Source organism: Argopecten irradians, chromosome 14 (assembly GCF_041381155.1).
Source record: "Argopecten irradians isolate NY chromosome 14, Ai_NY, whole genome shotgun sequence".
In the NCBI taxonomy this organism is placed as follows: Eukaryota; Metazoa; Mollusca; class Bivalvia; order Pectinida; family Pectinidae; genus Argopecten; species Argopecten irradians.
The window spans coordinates 29,387,183-29,405,382 of record NC_091147.1 but is presented as its reverse complement, the minus strand read 5'-3'; the positions used below and the strand labels follow the sequence as shown (position 1 = coordinate 29,405,382).

General features: G+C 34.9%; 1 protein-coding gene across 5 annotated transcripts in view; it reads left to right on the top strand.

The window, feature by feature from the left end:
• LOC138307271 (coadhesin-like) overlaps positions 1 to 18,200 on the top strand; it is a 54,091-nt gene that overhangs the window by 19,623 nt on the left and 16,268 nt on the right. For 3 of the 5 annotated variants that reach the window (XM_069247921.1, XM_069247920.1, XM_069247917.1), the window contains exons 2-6: positions 2,932 to 3,067; positions 3,244 to 3,284; positions 12,301 to 12,426; positions 15,721 to 15,771; positions 16,143 to 16,175. In XM_069247921.1, the coding sequence (XP_069104022.1) occupies positions 3,255 to 3,284; positions 12,301 to 12,426; positions 15,721 to 15,771; positions 16,143 to 16,175 (240 nt within the window). In that variant the 5' untranslated portion in view covers positions 2,932 to 3,067; positions 3,244 to 3,254. Of the gene's footprint in view, positions 1 to 2,817; positions 3,068 to 3,243; positions 3,285 to 12,300; positions 12,427 to 15,720; positions 15,772 to 16,142; positions 16,176 to 18,200 lie in introns of those variants that run through there. The other 2 variants (XM_069247918.1, XM_069247922.1) reach the window with 2 other exon arrangements.

Below are 18,200 nucleotides of genomic sequence, written 5' to 3'. Positions count from 1 at the left end.
CCTTCCCAGGCCAGGATTCAGGGATTTCACTGAGGTTAGATGACACATAGATGTACAAAAGAAAATCGCAAAAATCAGATACATATAGAGGATAAGAAGATACATAAATTGAAGGAAACCTTTGAAAAACCGTGATTATAAGTGTTCATATATTAGGTACATCGTTAGCCATAAATAGCCTATAGTAGATACGATATGGTGACGTAGTCAACGATAAATTACAGAACATTGGGTATCTTAGGTGGTAACAGAGTAAGGAAAATAACAATGTAGTAAATATTAGAGATTTTATACATACTGTATAAGTATAAACACTCATAGAGCCCGACACACATATGGTCTGCCATGTCCTTGCATGCACAACATGTATATCGATCAATTGGAATCCAAAGAGACAAATTTTGAAAAAAATGAGTTAGGGGCTAAGCGTCATTTTTTGCATATTATTGGCCAGAATACTTATATGTAGTTCTATATAAACAATAAACATATATGTATGTAGTGTACATACTAGGTATTTTAGCTCGATATTAAGTAGACAAGTTTAACTAAGAGACAAGACACTGGGGGGGATGGTGGGGGTAGGGGGGGGCGTAGGCCTAGCAGAACCAGAGCAGAGACATCCCTACATACATACATAGAGATACGACTGTACAAATCCGGAAAAAACATCAAAATTTACCAAGTTTCTTAAAGTGAACAGTCGGGCAGGATGGCTAAAGTCGGTAAAATGGTGTGAATGTATCCAGTATAATTTCTTATGAAATAGAAAAATGAAATCTCTTGCCAAAATCTGTCTGCGTACAAAGAATTAATTTAAAGTATAGGAATCCTAAAATGTCCTCCCGGGAGTATAGCAGGGATGTCTCAACATATGCACACACATAATATGTACATATCTGTATTAGGAGGTACGACTGTACATGACATAAAGAGAAGAAAAATAACAAAACAACAATAGATATTAAGATTTGTTCCCTGTAACAGAACATCATTGTCTCTCTCTATGAAATAATATAACCTTTCACAACTGTACCGGAACAAGGTAGTAGTAAAGTAATTTACAGAAATTGGCAAAATGTGCATATGTCAAAGAAGTACCGGAGGAAAAACCCGCGACCCAGGTCAGAGATTTAAATATAATTAAATCTCTGCCAAGGTGAAGCGGAGAATTTTAGTAAAGTGTCCTTTGTTTAACGTAGACGAAACTCTAGTGAGACTATTTCCATTATATATCACTAAATGAATCATGGTATATTGGTTCATGCTAAAAGAGTTACTCTGATGTTCAAGATATAATTGACCTGATAAGCTGATTAATCATCTGTTGCCACTTTAAAGTACATAAGTTTACGTAATCACCGCACCAAAGTTTGACCATAATGACGTCACTAATGTCGACATAAAAGCGTTAGCTGATCGCTGTAGAAATGGCTGCTCCATTTTATATATCAACGTCAGAAAAAGATCCACAACTATCTGCAAACACATGACATCTAAACTGACCTTAGTTGCAATAACAAAACTGTGTTTCAATATTTAAATCACCAAGGTAACGCGAGTTTATTTGAGTATTCTGAGTTAGTTATACTGTGTTAAAATATTTTCTAAGGGTTATACATCTCCAAACTTCTTTCACCAAACACGAAACTACCAAGATATTGACAAAATCTGAATTTAAATATCATTTGATGCCGTCCACCAGATCAGGTTTACTACAGGTATTAATTAAGTCGTATCATGTTCAACGTTATGAAATATAAGATATGTATTTATGTGATATATATTATTGAAGTATAATTGACGAGCTATTTCCGTGAGATTTTAGATGGTCCTTATTATGCTACTCTGTGAAAAGATAACCTTATTTTAGAGTCGTTAAACTTTTGTTTTTGTTTTTGTGTTCATACTCATATGCTAGTATTTTGATGATGATACATACGCTTGCTAAAATATTTACTGTTCTTGTCAATTCAGTATGTAAACGATCATGTATATTATCATATATTTCCTATCATTAGTCGAACTCCTCCTCAAAAATATATGTTTCCCTGAGCAGTCACATTTGTTTTTACATATCCGAATAAATTGGAACCGCAGTGGCTGAAAAAAAGTTAAGATGTGCAATTTACCACAAGGACGAACGGTATTTACAGGGTATTCAGGATCTCCCCTATGTTCATAACCTGTTTTTGCAGTCCTTAAATCACCCTGACAGTTAATAAAACGTTTAACGAGCCAAACACACATAAATGTACACTGTATTTGGATCAACGACGTAAATATCAGTTTCATTCTCATACATTTCTAGACTTACGGAAACTGTTCATTGAAAATATTATTATGAAAGACCTAGCATATCTAAATTTTTAGAAATTATGAAATCGGAAAAAAAACTTTCAAAATCACAATATATTAATTTTAATAACAGTAAAATAAACTAAATTATTAGTTGAAGGGTATGATAGCGATTCGCTCTACACAATAGTCCAGGTGATGAGTGGATGGGCGAGATAAATTATTACATGTATATATGTTTTAACTGATAAGCCAAATGGCGTAAATTAATAAAGAACTTGAATTTATTCATCTACAAAGCCAAAAATTAAGTTGAGTTGTCAATCTCTAGACATATTAAACGGGAGATCTCTTAGATTCGACAAAATCTTGGTGTGAACAAAAGGATTTTGGAAAATAATGTACTCCGATTTCGATATGGCTTTGCCTTTAGGTCTTTGGTCGTCAGAAACAGTAATGGTTTCATTACATATTTACTGCCGTTCATTTTGTTTCCATTTGTAACACACCCTTTGTACGAGAACTCCATATCTCAAATAACCTGTCTACAGCTCATCATAGAGATCTTGATACATGTATGGCCTTGAGTATTTGATGACAAAGCATATCAATGAACCCACCTTATCTATGCAGTTTGTGAATACCCTGCTATGGCAATGTGCTGTCTAATGCAACCAGGAAGTGTTCGGGTAGGCGTATTTGTAACATTGAGACAAAATCCCGCTGCGTAGAGAGACAACAGCTGCAGATCTACTAAGCTCTACTAAACGTAAGTTTGAAATAAAACATACATCTTGTTTGGATATTTTGCTTTATTATTTATCTTATGATGACACTCTTTTCCTTTTGCAAAATAAAGTATACAAGGCTGTAATTTTAAGAAAAAAAAATATTATGAAATATTCTTTTAAATATATATATAATTGTTATTTATCTCATTTTCAGAGTAAACGAGAATGCCTGGAAGGAGAAGTAAGCCCTACCAGGTAAAGATTCCGTTTTTGTAATTTTATTTTGGTTAAGTTTTATTCATAACATGTTTATATTTTTGTTTACTTTGAAATAAAATTTATCAATTTAGGTACACAGCCAATAGGTCTTAATGTTGATTTCACGTGAATGTCATGTAAATATCAGATGAATTCAACATGAAAAAAAAAATGAATAAAAAAACAAATCGCGTGATATTCACGTGAAGTATTTATGGCTGTATTCTTCAATTTTCAAATATTTCCTCAATATTTATTGGATTTTCGATAAAAATTGAATTAACCTTTTAAAACTTCACGAATTTTGCATGATATTTTGTTTGCTATTACTTTCCATATAGACATATAGAGGTTCCCCAACAAGTGACTGTTGTTTATCATGTTTATCAAACTCGAGTTAGTTTTCAATTTATTTAATTTTCAAATTTTGAAAAGACACGAGCATTTACATAAGCTATCAAACGAAGTAAAATCGATAATATTTTTTGATATAATTTTAAGATTCAACCTTTTTTGGAGTATATAACAGTATGAACATATTTCTTTAAATATTGAATACCTTGGCCCTTTCATGCCAATCTGTTTCTTTCAATAAATTATAATATATTATATTTACGGGCTATTTGAAATTAAACGGCGAATCCTGTTAACCATTTCAAGTTATTATCCAAATTCTAGTAGGTTGCAAAAAAAAAAAAAAAAAAAACCAACAACAACAAAACTTTGATTTGACACATACAAATGTACCAGTATGTTCCCCTCAAATTCAGTTGTATTCGAATTTGCATGTTGTCTATGATGGCCAGTCTCCTTAAATCTAAATGACATATCATTATTTCAAAACATATCGTATTGAAATATGATAAAGCATTGTAGTTTTGGGATAATTTGAATTGAATTTCTTTGATTTTCTTCGTATATTTATCTGTAAACTTAAACCATAAATATATCGTATTGAATATATATCATTCACCTTGCTATGTTGGTAGTGGCCGCGGTGGTCGTTTGTTTAAGATGTCCCAATGGTCCCCAGCTCTGCAACGCGAGTTCAAACCCCGTGTGGGGCAGTTGGCAGGTACTGACCATTGTCGGTGGTTTTACTCTTGTTAACTCCAACATCTAAACATGTAACATCCTTATATGACCCCGGTTTTTAATGGGACGTTAAACCAAATATGTTCTCCTCAAGTATAACCAAAGTAAAAATTACTACAACTTGTATATCTTACATAACACGAAACGATCATTATTCATGCACTCAATAGGTGATCGGGTTTCAGTCCAATTCAGGGCTGTATTTACAGATGACCGTGACATTTGTATTGTGGCAAACAAGTTTTATTAGGTGAATCTAATCTAAAGCTAGAAGACTCTTAACCATAACCACACATGTTTATTTGGACTACATGCTGATATTTCCTTACATATATATATATATATGTGTGTGTACACTAATTTCATCAAGTGTTCGGAATATTTAATTTCGGTTTATATTCCTATTACAACCTGTTTCTCCTTTATTTCGTTTTGTATGTATTCTGCATAGCTGTATGACCATGATTCTTGAGGCGACGACTACTGCACAACACATCATAATATCCATCATTGTCCATTTTATTTATTTTGTGTGTGTGGTGTGTGGTAGCTCCTTGAGAATAAGGTCCGACTTTATTGAAATGACACGGGAAACAGTAGAGGACATTAAAGTTTTTCTCCGCTCATGCACACTTAAAGCACAAGTTGGCTTAATTTACCGAATAACAAATCCTTCAACAAGTTCAAATGTATTCAAAACCATTAAATCGTTTGTAGAACACTGATTGTTTACACTAGATTGCCGTACTAAGGTCTTAAATAAAATTAATCTTTTGGATACTTCTCAAACTTAAAAAATTGAACTACAAAACACATAGGAATTATTAAGTATGGACATACTAATATCGTTATTTTTACATGTATGAGTTTTCATTGTCTATTGACATGGTAATGGAGTTTATTGTTCAGTTTCTTTTAAAATTCGATTGAACGTCAAATTATCACCAATGTCATTAAATAAACTATCGGGTCGTAGTTGAAGAAAGCCAGTGAGAAAAAAACTATGGAGATGTTTGGTCACCGTAACTTTCTATGTGTATTTCTTTATATTTAACGTGTAAATTAACACACACTAGTTTTTTTTTTTTTTTTTTTTTTTTTTTTTAAACTTTCTAAGGCGTTTTTTTGTGTTATAAAAATGCCGAGTGAGGAACAATCAATGTAGCTTTTCAAATTATAGAAATAACTACTGGGATATTATAAATACAACAATATACATTGTTGTTACTTATTAATGCTGAGCCATGAGCTATTAGTAGGCTCTATAAGATAGTGTGTATATAGTGGAGCGGGTAAGGTCGATTTTCGGTAAAATCGTTCAAAGTTTGAAGAAAGCATGACACTTTGCATATGGCTTCTTTGGGACATAAGGTTTCAGGGAAAAAAATGGACCCCAAAAAAATCACGGCCCCTAGCGGCCGCCATATTGGTTTCGAAAATGGCAGCCAAAAATCCACCTTCTGTGACCCATACCTCACGTTCTATACCAGCTAAACCCAAACTTTAAACGTCTACACCCATATTATTGATACTTAGGAACATTCTGTTAGTGTTAAACTTCACGTAGAAGGACCGCCATTTTGTATTTCAAGATAGCCGCCAACTTTGCGATCTATATCTTTATATAGAATGCAAATAAAAAATGGCTAAACTGACTTTAAGCAAATATAGTGAGAGTACTTATATTTTCGTAGTGTTTGATGCATAAATAGTTTGATTCTTATTTTAATTTCAACATGACTGCCATTTTGAAATCCAATATGGCCGTTGTAATGTGAAGTTGTTTCCGTATTTCACTCTGTAAGTGATCGAGCAAAAATTCAAGTTAACACTCTGAAAATGTTGATATATGATATGCCTTGAATTTCAACTCTGCAGGCGTCATCAGAGGATCATCTTTCATGGGCTTTATAGAATGCTCAATTGGAACATCCTCAAAGTCGCAAGTCAAAATCGATTGACCAAATCACTGCCCATTTGCAGATAACACCTAACTCATACCTTGTCACTTCTACTGCGATCAATAGGGCGCACTCTCTTCTGTTTTTGACAGTAAATCCACAGTTGTCACTACCTATTACTCTCAAAGTTGGCAATAGCTTTTAAGTTGAACACGCAGAAAACAGGAACACCTATTCCAACATTGTAGGGTATTGGTATCTTCTACCAAACCTTAATACTTCGTCTTCCTCCATTCAAATCCCTCCTCATAGCGTAACTCCTTTGGAACTGTCAAGCCATCCATAACAACTTCAGAACATCTAGACACAAGTTTCACCTTATGGTGTCTGAGAACACAATCCACCTTATTTCCCATATGTATGTATAAATTCCTTCTTCAGATCATACAGACGCCTGTCATTACTATTTGCCTATAGCAAAGTTGATGAAAGTGTTTTCTTTTAGTGGCTAGGGCTTCTTTGTTTTTTGTTTTTTCTCTTTTCAAGATGTCTGCCAATTTACTTTGCACCTTATCATGGCAACCGCTATACATTCTTTAAGGAGCTGGGGTTGTAGAACGCGCAAGAGTTCTTGGTGTCACAATTAGCAGCATGCACTATCGGTCCCGCTATTTGTCATATATCGACGTCAACTAGAACCAAATTCGGCAAGGTTCCAGATGACCAATATCTGACTAAGTTAGTTTGCTGTCTATGTGGTCCTAGTATTGTTTATACCCTCTATTATCTCCATTGATTGCACTTAGTTTGAAGGCTTATTGTTCCTCGGTTCTCCATCGCTGCAATATATTTTCATCCAGTCCTTGGTGCCGTTTGTATATTCTATGCGTTTTAGGTGAATTTATTTTCCATATACTGCACTGCTAGCATAGCGCTTCATATATGTTCTTTATTCAACACCATCATCTGTCTTGCCTTCGCCACCTTCATATCCAGTAACGAGATCGGGAGTTCTAGCTCGGAGGTTCAGCTTACATTTGTAAAGTTTTGACATAGAGGTACTTATGTCTATCTTCGCAAGGACTTGTTTGTGGTTAATTCTAATGCCACTACTGTCAAATTGATAGACGTACCACAAGGAGTCATGTCAGACAAAGTAGACATCCAAGCTTTGGTGGTTAAACCTTGCTTTGAACTTACTCGAAGTCCTTCCTTAAGTAGAGTCTCCTGGTGTTGGAGTCGTTCGGGATTACATCGAACCAATGACCCGGTTATTTTATCTGATTATTAACAACAGAGGGAATATCTTCCCCTGAATCCACATCAAATTGCCTGAGATGCGGTTGACGGCCGGGCAAGAACGTAGTTGTGCAATATAAGTGCGACCATCTCATCCATGAAGCCTCCTTTTGAAGACGAATTCCAAATGATATCCTTGCATTTAGTACTTCTGTCTGCAGGTCTGATATTTCTCCATCACACAAAGTATCTCTCGGATGAGTGCCAAAGTGATTTTGGTTAAATATTTTCTGATGATTCCCTTGCTAATTTCCTTGTGATAGTATGTTTTGGGAGGCTGCGGTATATTCGTGTTGTGTCTCCTTGTGATAGTATGTTTTAAGAGGCTGCGGTATATTCGTGTTGTGTCTCCTTGTAATAGTGTGTTTTGGGAGGCTGTGGTATATTCGTGTTGTGTCTCCCTTGTGATAGTGTGTTTTGGGAGAATCTGGTATATTCATGTTGTGTCTCCCTGTGATAGTGTGTTTTGGGAGACTGCGGTATATTCGTGTTGTGTCTCCTTGTGATATTGTGTTTTTGGAGGCTGTTGTATATTCTTGTTGTGTCTCCTTGTGATAGTGTGTTTTGGGAGACTGCGGTATATTCGTGTTGTGTCTCCTTGTGATAGTGTGTTTTGGGAGACTGTGGTATATTAGTGTTGTGTCTCCCTGTGATAGTGGAACTCTTGCCCATTTATAGTGCTATTTCACTAAAACATGTATACAGTAGTGAACAGTAAACAAAGCAAGGAATAAAAACTGAAGACATCTATTTGTGAAATATTAGCGGAAAATTCAGGATTCAAACACTCGTTAGAATTTTTTTTATCTTCAAAACGTGTTCCAGTTTTGTTAGCGTTTTATTACCTCAAAGATTATATGTTACATGTATTAGGTAACATAAACACAATTAATTGATAATCACTTATTTTTTATCTATCATGTGTCTGAAATACTGTAGTTATGAGAAAGAGATAATAACATCTTTTAATAACTAATAGGTCGATGTTTTTTTTATTAGTGCAGATTTCTAAAATAATAAAACCTAGAAAAAATGTCATATGTTTGCGGAAAACAGAACTAAGTGCAACTACGAAGGAACTGTGTTTAGGAGAGGGCAATCCTAAGTTGTAAAACTTGACAAATTCCCTTTTGAATTTGTTCTCATAAAATATTATATGTTTCTTTATGTCTCTCCCTTAAAATTTCTCCGTTGTGAAACTTACAAGAATACTTACATATGCCATCCAAACCTACTCTTTCTATTATATTTACGACATTACATACAAATAAAACTAGTGTTATATTTACTTTATTTACAGTATCCAAGTCCTTGGAAGTAGGTATATATTATTTCCGAATCATGTTATTATTAAATTAAATGAAAATCTTCAAGGCAAATACATGTCTCGAATTTTAGTCCATTGGTGTCACAAGTATATTGATAAAGATGTTTGTATCTTATGTATTGAAAATAAATAAGTTTAGATTTCACAGATATTTATAAAAACAAAAAAAATGTCTGTACTACAAATACAGAAAACTACAAATAAAAGCTATAATATTATGTAACTCGTAACTGATACTGGGAACCATTAATTTTCGCGAACTTTTATGGCATTATAAAATTGTTGTCAACAAGTTATTAGGCATGGACACGCAAAATTAAATCGATGGTTTACAGTAAGCTATTTTTCGAGATGCACTCTAAAGAACAACTTGTTTTATAAGTATATATTCATCGGAAAATTATAAAAATAAAACTATAAAAATAAACTTATTTGTTAACACATATAGTTTTGTAAAGCTATCACTATGATATTAATCCCCAGTTAACACGGGGTTATGTGCCCTTGGGAGCAAGTCTTGCTAAAATTGTCTGTGACGTTTCACTCCTTAACCAATGACGTACAGATAAATGTGCACATCAAATGAAGTGAAGTATTGTAACCTTGAATAGTTTAGTGGTGCTCTTATTTTATAGCTTTTTGCGTAAGAAATCATGCGCTAAAAACAGTATCACCCTAATTCTATTTTCTGTATATAGTTTATATAGCGATGGTAGAGATTGCGCGAATTCATCATTGCACAAATTGTTCAAAATCGTCTCTTTAATGAATGTATTTAAATCAACACTTCAATTGGTAGGTTTGAGTAACAAAGTAATTTGTTTGTTTAAAATGCAGTGAGATAACAATTATGCAATGGCGCCATGCGTAACAATACACACTCAGCAAATCATTATATTGAGATATCTTAATTACTGTATATTCACCATTATCCTGTCCGATCAATTATGCCTTGAAATGTCGCAATGAATTCCAACCTTGGATAAACGTTCTTCTGGACCAGGAAGTATTCTATCATGGCCTCTTAAGTCGCAAAGACTGTAATATCTATAACTTGGCATACATGTTGCATTTTGATGTGTGTTTATAGTTTACCGTTTGTGGACACAATGTATTTAAAAAGGACTTTGATTCTATTTGTAAGAAAATTATAACGAGACGTAACAGCAGAAAGATAATTATTACATTTATGAGTCCGGTGAATACATCATTGTGCAAAACTTTATTCCATTGGGAAGTGTAAATTCATTTTCATTTTCATCAAAATACTTATTCAATCCTTAGACATAAAGAAACACATAGGTACGCGTTTCAAACCTGTCTATAAAGATTACCCAAGGGACAAAGGAAATGGCCTTATGAAGCCAAGTGATTTTAAAACATTGGTTGAAATTGGACATCTGGGATATCCTTGATATAAAACAGGTTATACATTTTATAATGTATGTTCTAGACGGTATCAAAATGATGTTCCGTGGGAATTAGCGACTTAAATTTATACTAATGTGCACCTGATCGCAGGGGTTAGATGATCTCAGTTGTTATCTTCGCTTGGGATCATACCCAGAACTGTTCTAAAGGAACTGATTAAAATTGTGTAAATGAGCGATATATACATTGTAAGTTACAGTAATTGGCCAAGTTTAAATATATTTGATCCAAAAGCTACTGGGTACTTGGCAAGTTTACAAAACTTGTGTATAGGGACCAGGTTACCGTGGCAACTATAATTTCAGTTGCATTTATTTGTCGGTTTGTGTTTATTTGCTGATCAGTGGTCAAGTACATATCACATGTTTGTTTTCCTTTCTCTAATGTTAAATATTTGAAGCTAGTAAAATTGCATTATGTGTGAAGGTATCAGATAATCTCAGTAAAACTCGGTAAAACCACCCTTCAAGACAAAAGAATTGTTTATATTTATTTATCTTAGAAATCATTGCATTTATACATTGACATTGTACATACACTTAATATTTATTGTACGTGCATAACAATAAAACAGTTGTTGTACAATATGAAAATGTAGAATAATTATCTGTAGTACGTGATACCTGTTTATGTATGAAGAAAACATGGCATTTCTCGGTAAATTCACAGCTTTTATAGTTGAATAAATAGATCAGAAAAAGCGAAGGTGGACTTTCATTTTCTTATATATAGCATTGATGTCTTCTATAGACCTAGCTGAAGAAAATGGTATATGATATATAAATATTGGTTAAATAATAATGAAATAAGACCATTTTAAACATTATGTAAATCAAGTTTAAATTATGAAATATGGGAAAACACATTTAAAATCCAGGTAACGTGGGAAAACACAGGTAAATTCCAGGATATATGAAGCAGACTTGACTGCTATCACAACATATAACTACCCTTATGTTATTTTTAGAAAGGTCATATTGTCAATGATGCAATAACACCGGCTTTGGTAGATAAACTTTTAATTCTTCTTATTTAAGCGTTAAGTACGCTATTTATGTATAGCGGAATGCTATTTAATACTTTTAGATAGATATTTTGTCAAAATATCGCTAAAAGAATCAATTTTGGAAAAAATAGTTGCATAACAGTCATAATCTTAGTTATATGCATACATAGTTAATAATTAGTATTAAATTGGTCTTTTCCCCAATATGGTTTTGTAAAAACTTGAAATTTATCAAGAATGCCCTTTAAAAATATAATAAAATCAAAACATGGCTATTCCCCACCCCACCCCGCGAAACGAAGTGTTAGCAAGGGGGAGGTATATTGATTTGACTTGCCTGTCTGTCTGTGTATCTCTGTCTGTCTATTCCAAGAAAAATGTTTTCAAAATAACTCTTCTTAACTGAATAAACTTCATTGAAACTTGGCACCAAAATTGGGGACCATGTGTAGATGTGGACACAGGTTTACGTTCGTCGTTATGTTGGTTGCCATGGTAACCAGGTCAATATATACAGGTCTTTTGTAGAAAGAAAAATAATCACAACTTCTGAAATACTGGGCCAATATCAACTTATATTCACAGCTATATTGAAGAGCATGTGCAGATGAGCAAGCAGGTTTTCATTTGTTGAAATTATAGTTGCCATGGTACCTTGGTCCCTTTACACAAGTTTTGTAAACTTGCCAATTGTTTTAACTTGGCCAATTACTGTAACTTGTTATGTATATATGTCTATAACTTGACATATCACATAATCTCAGTGTCAAAAAAAAAAAACACATACGAAGAAAACTCTTCTGTTTTTAGTCTTACCTTAAAAGATCACAGCAAAGCACAGACCTTGGGCTCATTCGCCTTTTCAATATAATAAATAATAATAAATGTGCAACTGTATTGTCTTGTGTTGCAGCATATAATATTTGTCGTAATACGTATTTGTTTTTTATGAAGGTGTATATTCCACCGGTGGATTATATGTACGACAACAATATAAACGGACCAGCAATGAATCAACATCCAAGTCAATACTCAGATCCACCTCCTTATCAAGAATCCACTAACCAAACAGACACAAATGTAAGTTGTACATGTGAATGTTTAACCGTTTTGGGAACAAAACAAAGTGGCCGCGAAAATCTGCAAACTTTCAAAATGACATGGGATTAAACTTATCGTGATGGGGTTGTGAACAGGTTATTGTTGATATATGTGAAGAATAACATCTTATTGTATTGCCGGTGTAACGTTGAAAATGGACCCCCGTTGAAAACTGACCTCGGGTCATTTTTCAACGTTGAAAAATGACCCCGAAAAACGTTGAAAACTGAACTTTCAGCGCACTTTTTACACCGACCCGTTGAAAATAGACCCCGTTGAAAAGTGACCCCATAAGAACTCGTTTTTACACAACAACACAACACGACACCACAACACCACGAAACCAAACAGCATCACACAGCACAGCAACACACCAACAACACAACAACACTACACAACACAACACACACACAACAACAACACATCACATCACACAACAAAACACAGCAAAATAACACATCATCACACAACAAAACATCAAACAACATAACATCACACAACATAACATCACACAACACAACAACGCATCACACTAAACACAGCATCACAAAAACACACAACACAAGACAGCATTACACAACAATACGACACAACATCACAACAAAACATCACACAGCACAACAATTCCACAACACAACAACCACGCAACAACAATACAACAACATCCAACAACAACACTACACAACACAACATCACACAACACAACATCACACAACAGCACATCACACAACATAACACAACAAATACACATCACACAAACACGCAACAACAACACAACACCACCCAACAACAACACACAACACCACAAAAAACACAACTCACCTCACAACACATCACAACATAACAACAAAACATCAAACAACAACACATAACACAACACACAACCAACAACAACACACACAACACAACTACAATACAACATACAACAACAATACAACAACACCTAACAACACAACAATACAAAGCAACACAAAACCCGACAACAGTACACAACAGTACACAACATAACGCAACAACACATCACAAAAACATCACGTAACAACGCTTTACACAAACACGGAACAACAACACAACACACAACAACGCAACACATAACACAGCCACACAGCACACAGCAACACACCAATGCCACACAACACGATAACATGACACAACCAACACACACAACAACACAACAACACAACACCACATAACATAACAACACAACATCACACAACAACAAAACAACACACAACAACACCAGAAACAAACAACACACAACACAAAAACACACAACTACAAAACAACAAAACACAACCATACGCAGAACACAACATAAGTGATCCATACGCAGATATATAAAACATTCTTGTATTGCAGGGAATAAATATATATTAAAAATTACTGAATATCTGACAAACGTAAAATCGTCGAAAATATAATCATAAAAAATCATTAAGAAACAAATTACTAATATCCCATAATTATAGTTTTGTAACACTATCCACTGGTACTCGGAAGTGAATACCACATAACAATTTCTTTTTATTTACTACGTTACCTCAGTGTCATATAGCAATTCCTCAGTCTGAGAACAATTAAATTAACATTATCTACACGGGCGAACAAAATAGCTATAGAAAAAATGAAAGTTTTGTATTCTCCATAATAAACATACAAAATATTTAAATGAGGTATTTGATACGATGATAACAATACCAAATTTCAATTCAAATCGAGGTGATTACGCAATTTAAATACCAGCATATCTAAGGGTCGCTTATATTAGGAATGGCGATAACAGAATTCGAGAATTATGTTTGTGCAGAATCATATATACATAGAGATTGGAAACTCCTTCTTTGTCTATGTTGACAGGCAGAGGGACCTCCAGTTTATAGGCATTTTCCCTTGGCTAACTACATTTAAGTGTATTCTTTTAAACATGATACTTTTGCATCAACACAAAGTTTAAACATTATATCATGGTTTGATGTGATCAGTTTTCCCAATTGATGTTATTTAATATGAATTTTGAAAGTATGAAAATGAGCAATTTTACCTGGTTTTTCGAAAATCAGGCATTCAAAACCGGAAGTGCATTTTGTTTTATCAACATATAAGTTAAGATATTATTTTTTCTTTCCAAAATCGTACTCAAACCATCTGAAAATTACTTAACTTTTATAACATATCAAAGTTATTCTGCTGTATTTAACTATTTAAGAGTTTATCTAAAAGCCCCTGGGGACATAGAGAGGTACATCTGCCTATCGTAAAATTGGCGAAGTTGCCAATCTCTATGTATATATGTTTCTGGTTTGTGCAACAGTTTTATTTCAACAGACCATCCGTTGATAGTTTGCCAAGGTCATTTTTCAACGGTCATTTTTCAACAGACCTGGCGTTGAGAATTGACCCTAGGCACCGTCAATTTTCAACGGCATGTTCAATTTTCAACGGCATTCGGGGTCCGTTTTCAACGTTGAAAACTGACCCGAGGTCAATTTTCAACGGAGGTCCATTTTCAACGTTACACCGGCGCGGTGACACATGCAGACAATCCTCAGAACAAATATTACAGAAGTTTTACCGAAGGTGGTGAAAATATTGGCCAGCGATGCATTTCATTCCTGGTGTTTTTGTATAGTATATTGAGGTATTTTTTTTATATATGTATACTATATGTTATTGAGAGAACGTCAAACTCCTGTGGTTTAACGTTCGGTTTTTATTGATGCTCACGGACTAAATGCGTTCAAGCCGGCCGGTGCTCCATCCCCGGCACGCACTGGAAAAGCTCAGAGATCATCTGCCTGATCACGTGGGTTTTCTCCGAGCACTCCGGGTTCCTTCCACTTTAAGACCTCGCGCGCGCTTACATCCGGACCATCGAAAGTGATTTGTAATCGATGTAAAAAAGATAGTTTATATTTATATGCGTTATAAATGAATTCGTCTTTTATTCACAAGAGATACAAAAATGGAAATTTAAACAGCGTCAGGTTTCAATCATTTTTATTTTTGTTAATATAGACCGTTTTCTTATTATTTACTAAATTCAGAAATAAAAGTACATGTACAATGTGTATTTTTTAGTTTAGGTATCTAGTGTACTATTCAGATATTCAGAAAAAGTACTAATACAAATATGTAGTGGAACAAATAGCGTTTAGTGATATGTTAAAAATCATAATGACGATGCTTAATGTTTGAATAATACTTATCCTCATGAAGTGTATTTGGCATTGCAGTAGACACTGGTATTACTCTAAATCTTATCTATATCTGCAGGTCTCGGACGGCTCGCACTACATGCAACATCTAGGTGCAAACAGATATGATGTAAGAACTTTGGGAAATGTTTATATATACAGAATACGACACTAATGGGTGATATAAGTCGGAAAGACATAAATACATTTTAAGATTGTGCTTGTTAATGTTGAGACATTATCCAACTTGTTGTTCTACAGGTATCATGCCATATGTTTTTGTCGCAATGAAGATTATTATTAAACAATGTTAAAAGTTATAATTTCGTTAAGTTTCAATACTTAACTTTAATATATTTTTTCTATTTAAAATATCTGTGAATAGTTATATTGAATAATTACTAAACACACAGAAACTACATGTATATGTTTTCTTGAAAATTTATTCCATGTTTATCGAATATTTCATTATCATAATACATCATAATTGCATGTCTTTAGATGCAAAGTCAGTCAGGCGGAACCGTCAGAAGTGTAAGTATTCAACCATGCATAAATCGTTTGTTAATACACCTATACAATACGATACATTTTTTAAAATTTAAGTCGCACATTTCTTACAAATGACATAAAAAACACAACAACCACAAATAACCTGTCTTATAGACCACCTCTGTGTAGAGAACGCCTGCTTAATACGACCACGTGTCTTATAGACCACCTCTGTATAGAGAACGCCTTCTTAATACGACCACATGTTTTATAGACCACCTCTGTATAGAGAACACCTGCTTAATACGACCACACGTCTTATAGACCACTTCCCTATAGAGAACGCCTGCTTAATACGACCATATGTCTTATAGACCACCTCCCTATAGAGAATACCTGCTCAATACGACCACATGTCTTATAGACCACCTCTGTATAGAGAACGCCTGCTTAATACGACCACATGTCTTATAGACCACCTCCCTATAGAGAACGCCTGCTTAATACGACCACATGTCTTATAGACCACCTCTGTATAGAGAACGCCTGCTTAATACGACCACATGTCTTATAGACCACCTCTGTATAGAGAACACCTGCTTAATACGACCACATGTCTTATAGACCACCTCTGTGTATAGAACACCTGCTTAATACGACCATGTCTTATAGACCACCTCTATATAGAGAACGCCTGCTTAATACGACCACATGTCTTATCGACCACCTCTGTATAGAGAACACCCTGCTTAATACGACCACATGTCTTATAGACCACCTCTGTATAGAGAACACCTGCTTAATACGACCACATGTCTTATAGACCACCTCTCTGTATAGAGAACACCTGCTTAATACGACCATGTCTTATAGACCACCTCCTTAGAGAACACCTGCTTAATACGACCACATGTCTTATAGACCACCTCTGTATAGAGAACACCTGCTTAATACGACCACATGTCTTATAGACCACCTCTGTATAGAGAACACCTGCTTAATACGACCACATGTCTTATAGACCACCTCCCTATAGAGAACACCTGCTTAATACGACCACATGTCTTATAGACCACCTCTGTATAGAGAACACCTGCTTAATACGACCACATGTCTTATAGACCACCTCCCTATAGAGAACGCCTGCTTAATACGACCACATGTTTTATAGACCACCTCTGTATAGAGAACACCTGCTTAATACGACCACATGTCTTATAGACCACCTCTGTATAGAGAACGCCTGCTTAATACGACCACATGTCTTATAGACCACCTCTGTATAGAGAACACCTGCTTAATACGACCACATGTCTTATAGACCACCTCTGTATAGAGAACACCTGCTTAATACGACCACATGTCTTATAGACCACCTCTGTATAGAGAACACCTGCTTAATACGACCACATGTCTTATAGACCACCTCTGTATAGAGAACACCTGCTTAATACGACCACATGTCTTATAGACCACCTCTGTATAGAGAACACTGCTTAATACGACCACATGTCTTATAGACCACCTCTGTATAGAGAACACCTGCTTAATACGACCATGTCTTATATCGACCACCTCTGTATAGAGAACACCTGCTTAATACGACCACATGTCTTATAGACCACCTCTGTATAGAGAACACCTGCTTAATACGACCACATGTCTTATAGACCACCTCCCTATAGAGAACGCCTGCTTAATACGACCACATGTCTTATAGACCACCCCCTATAGAGAACTGCTAATACGACCACATGTTCTTATAGACCACCTCTGTATAGAGAACGCCTGCTTATACGACCACATGTCTTATAGACCACCTCCCTATAGAGAACGCCTGCTTAATACGACCACATGTCTTATAGACCACCTCTGTATAGAGAACACCTGCTTAATACGACCACATGTCTTATAGACCACCTCCCTATAGAGAACGCCTGCTTAATACGACCACATGTCTTATAGACCACCTCTGTATAGAGAACGCCTGCTAATACGACCACATGTCTTATAGACCACCTCTGTATAGAGAACGCCTGCTTAATACGACCACATGTCTTATAGACC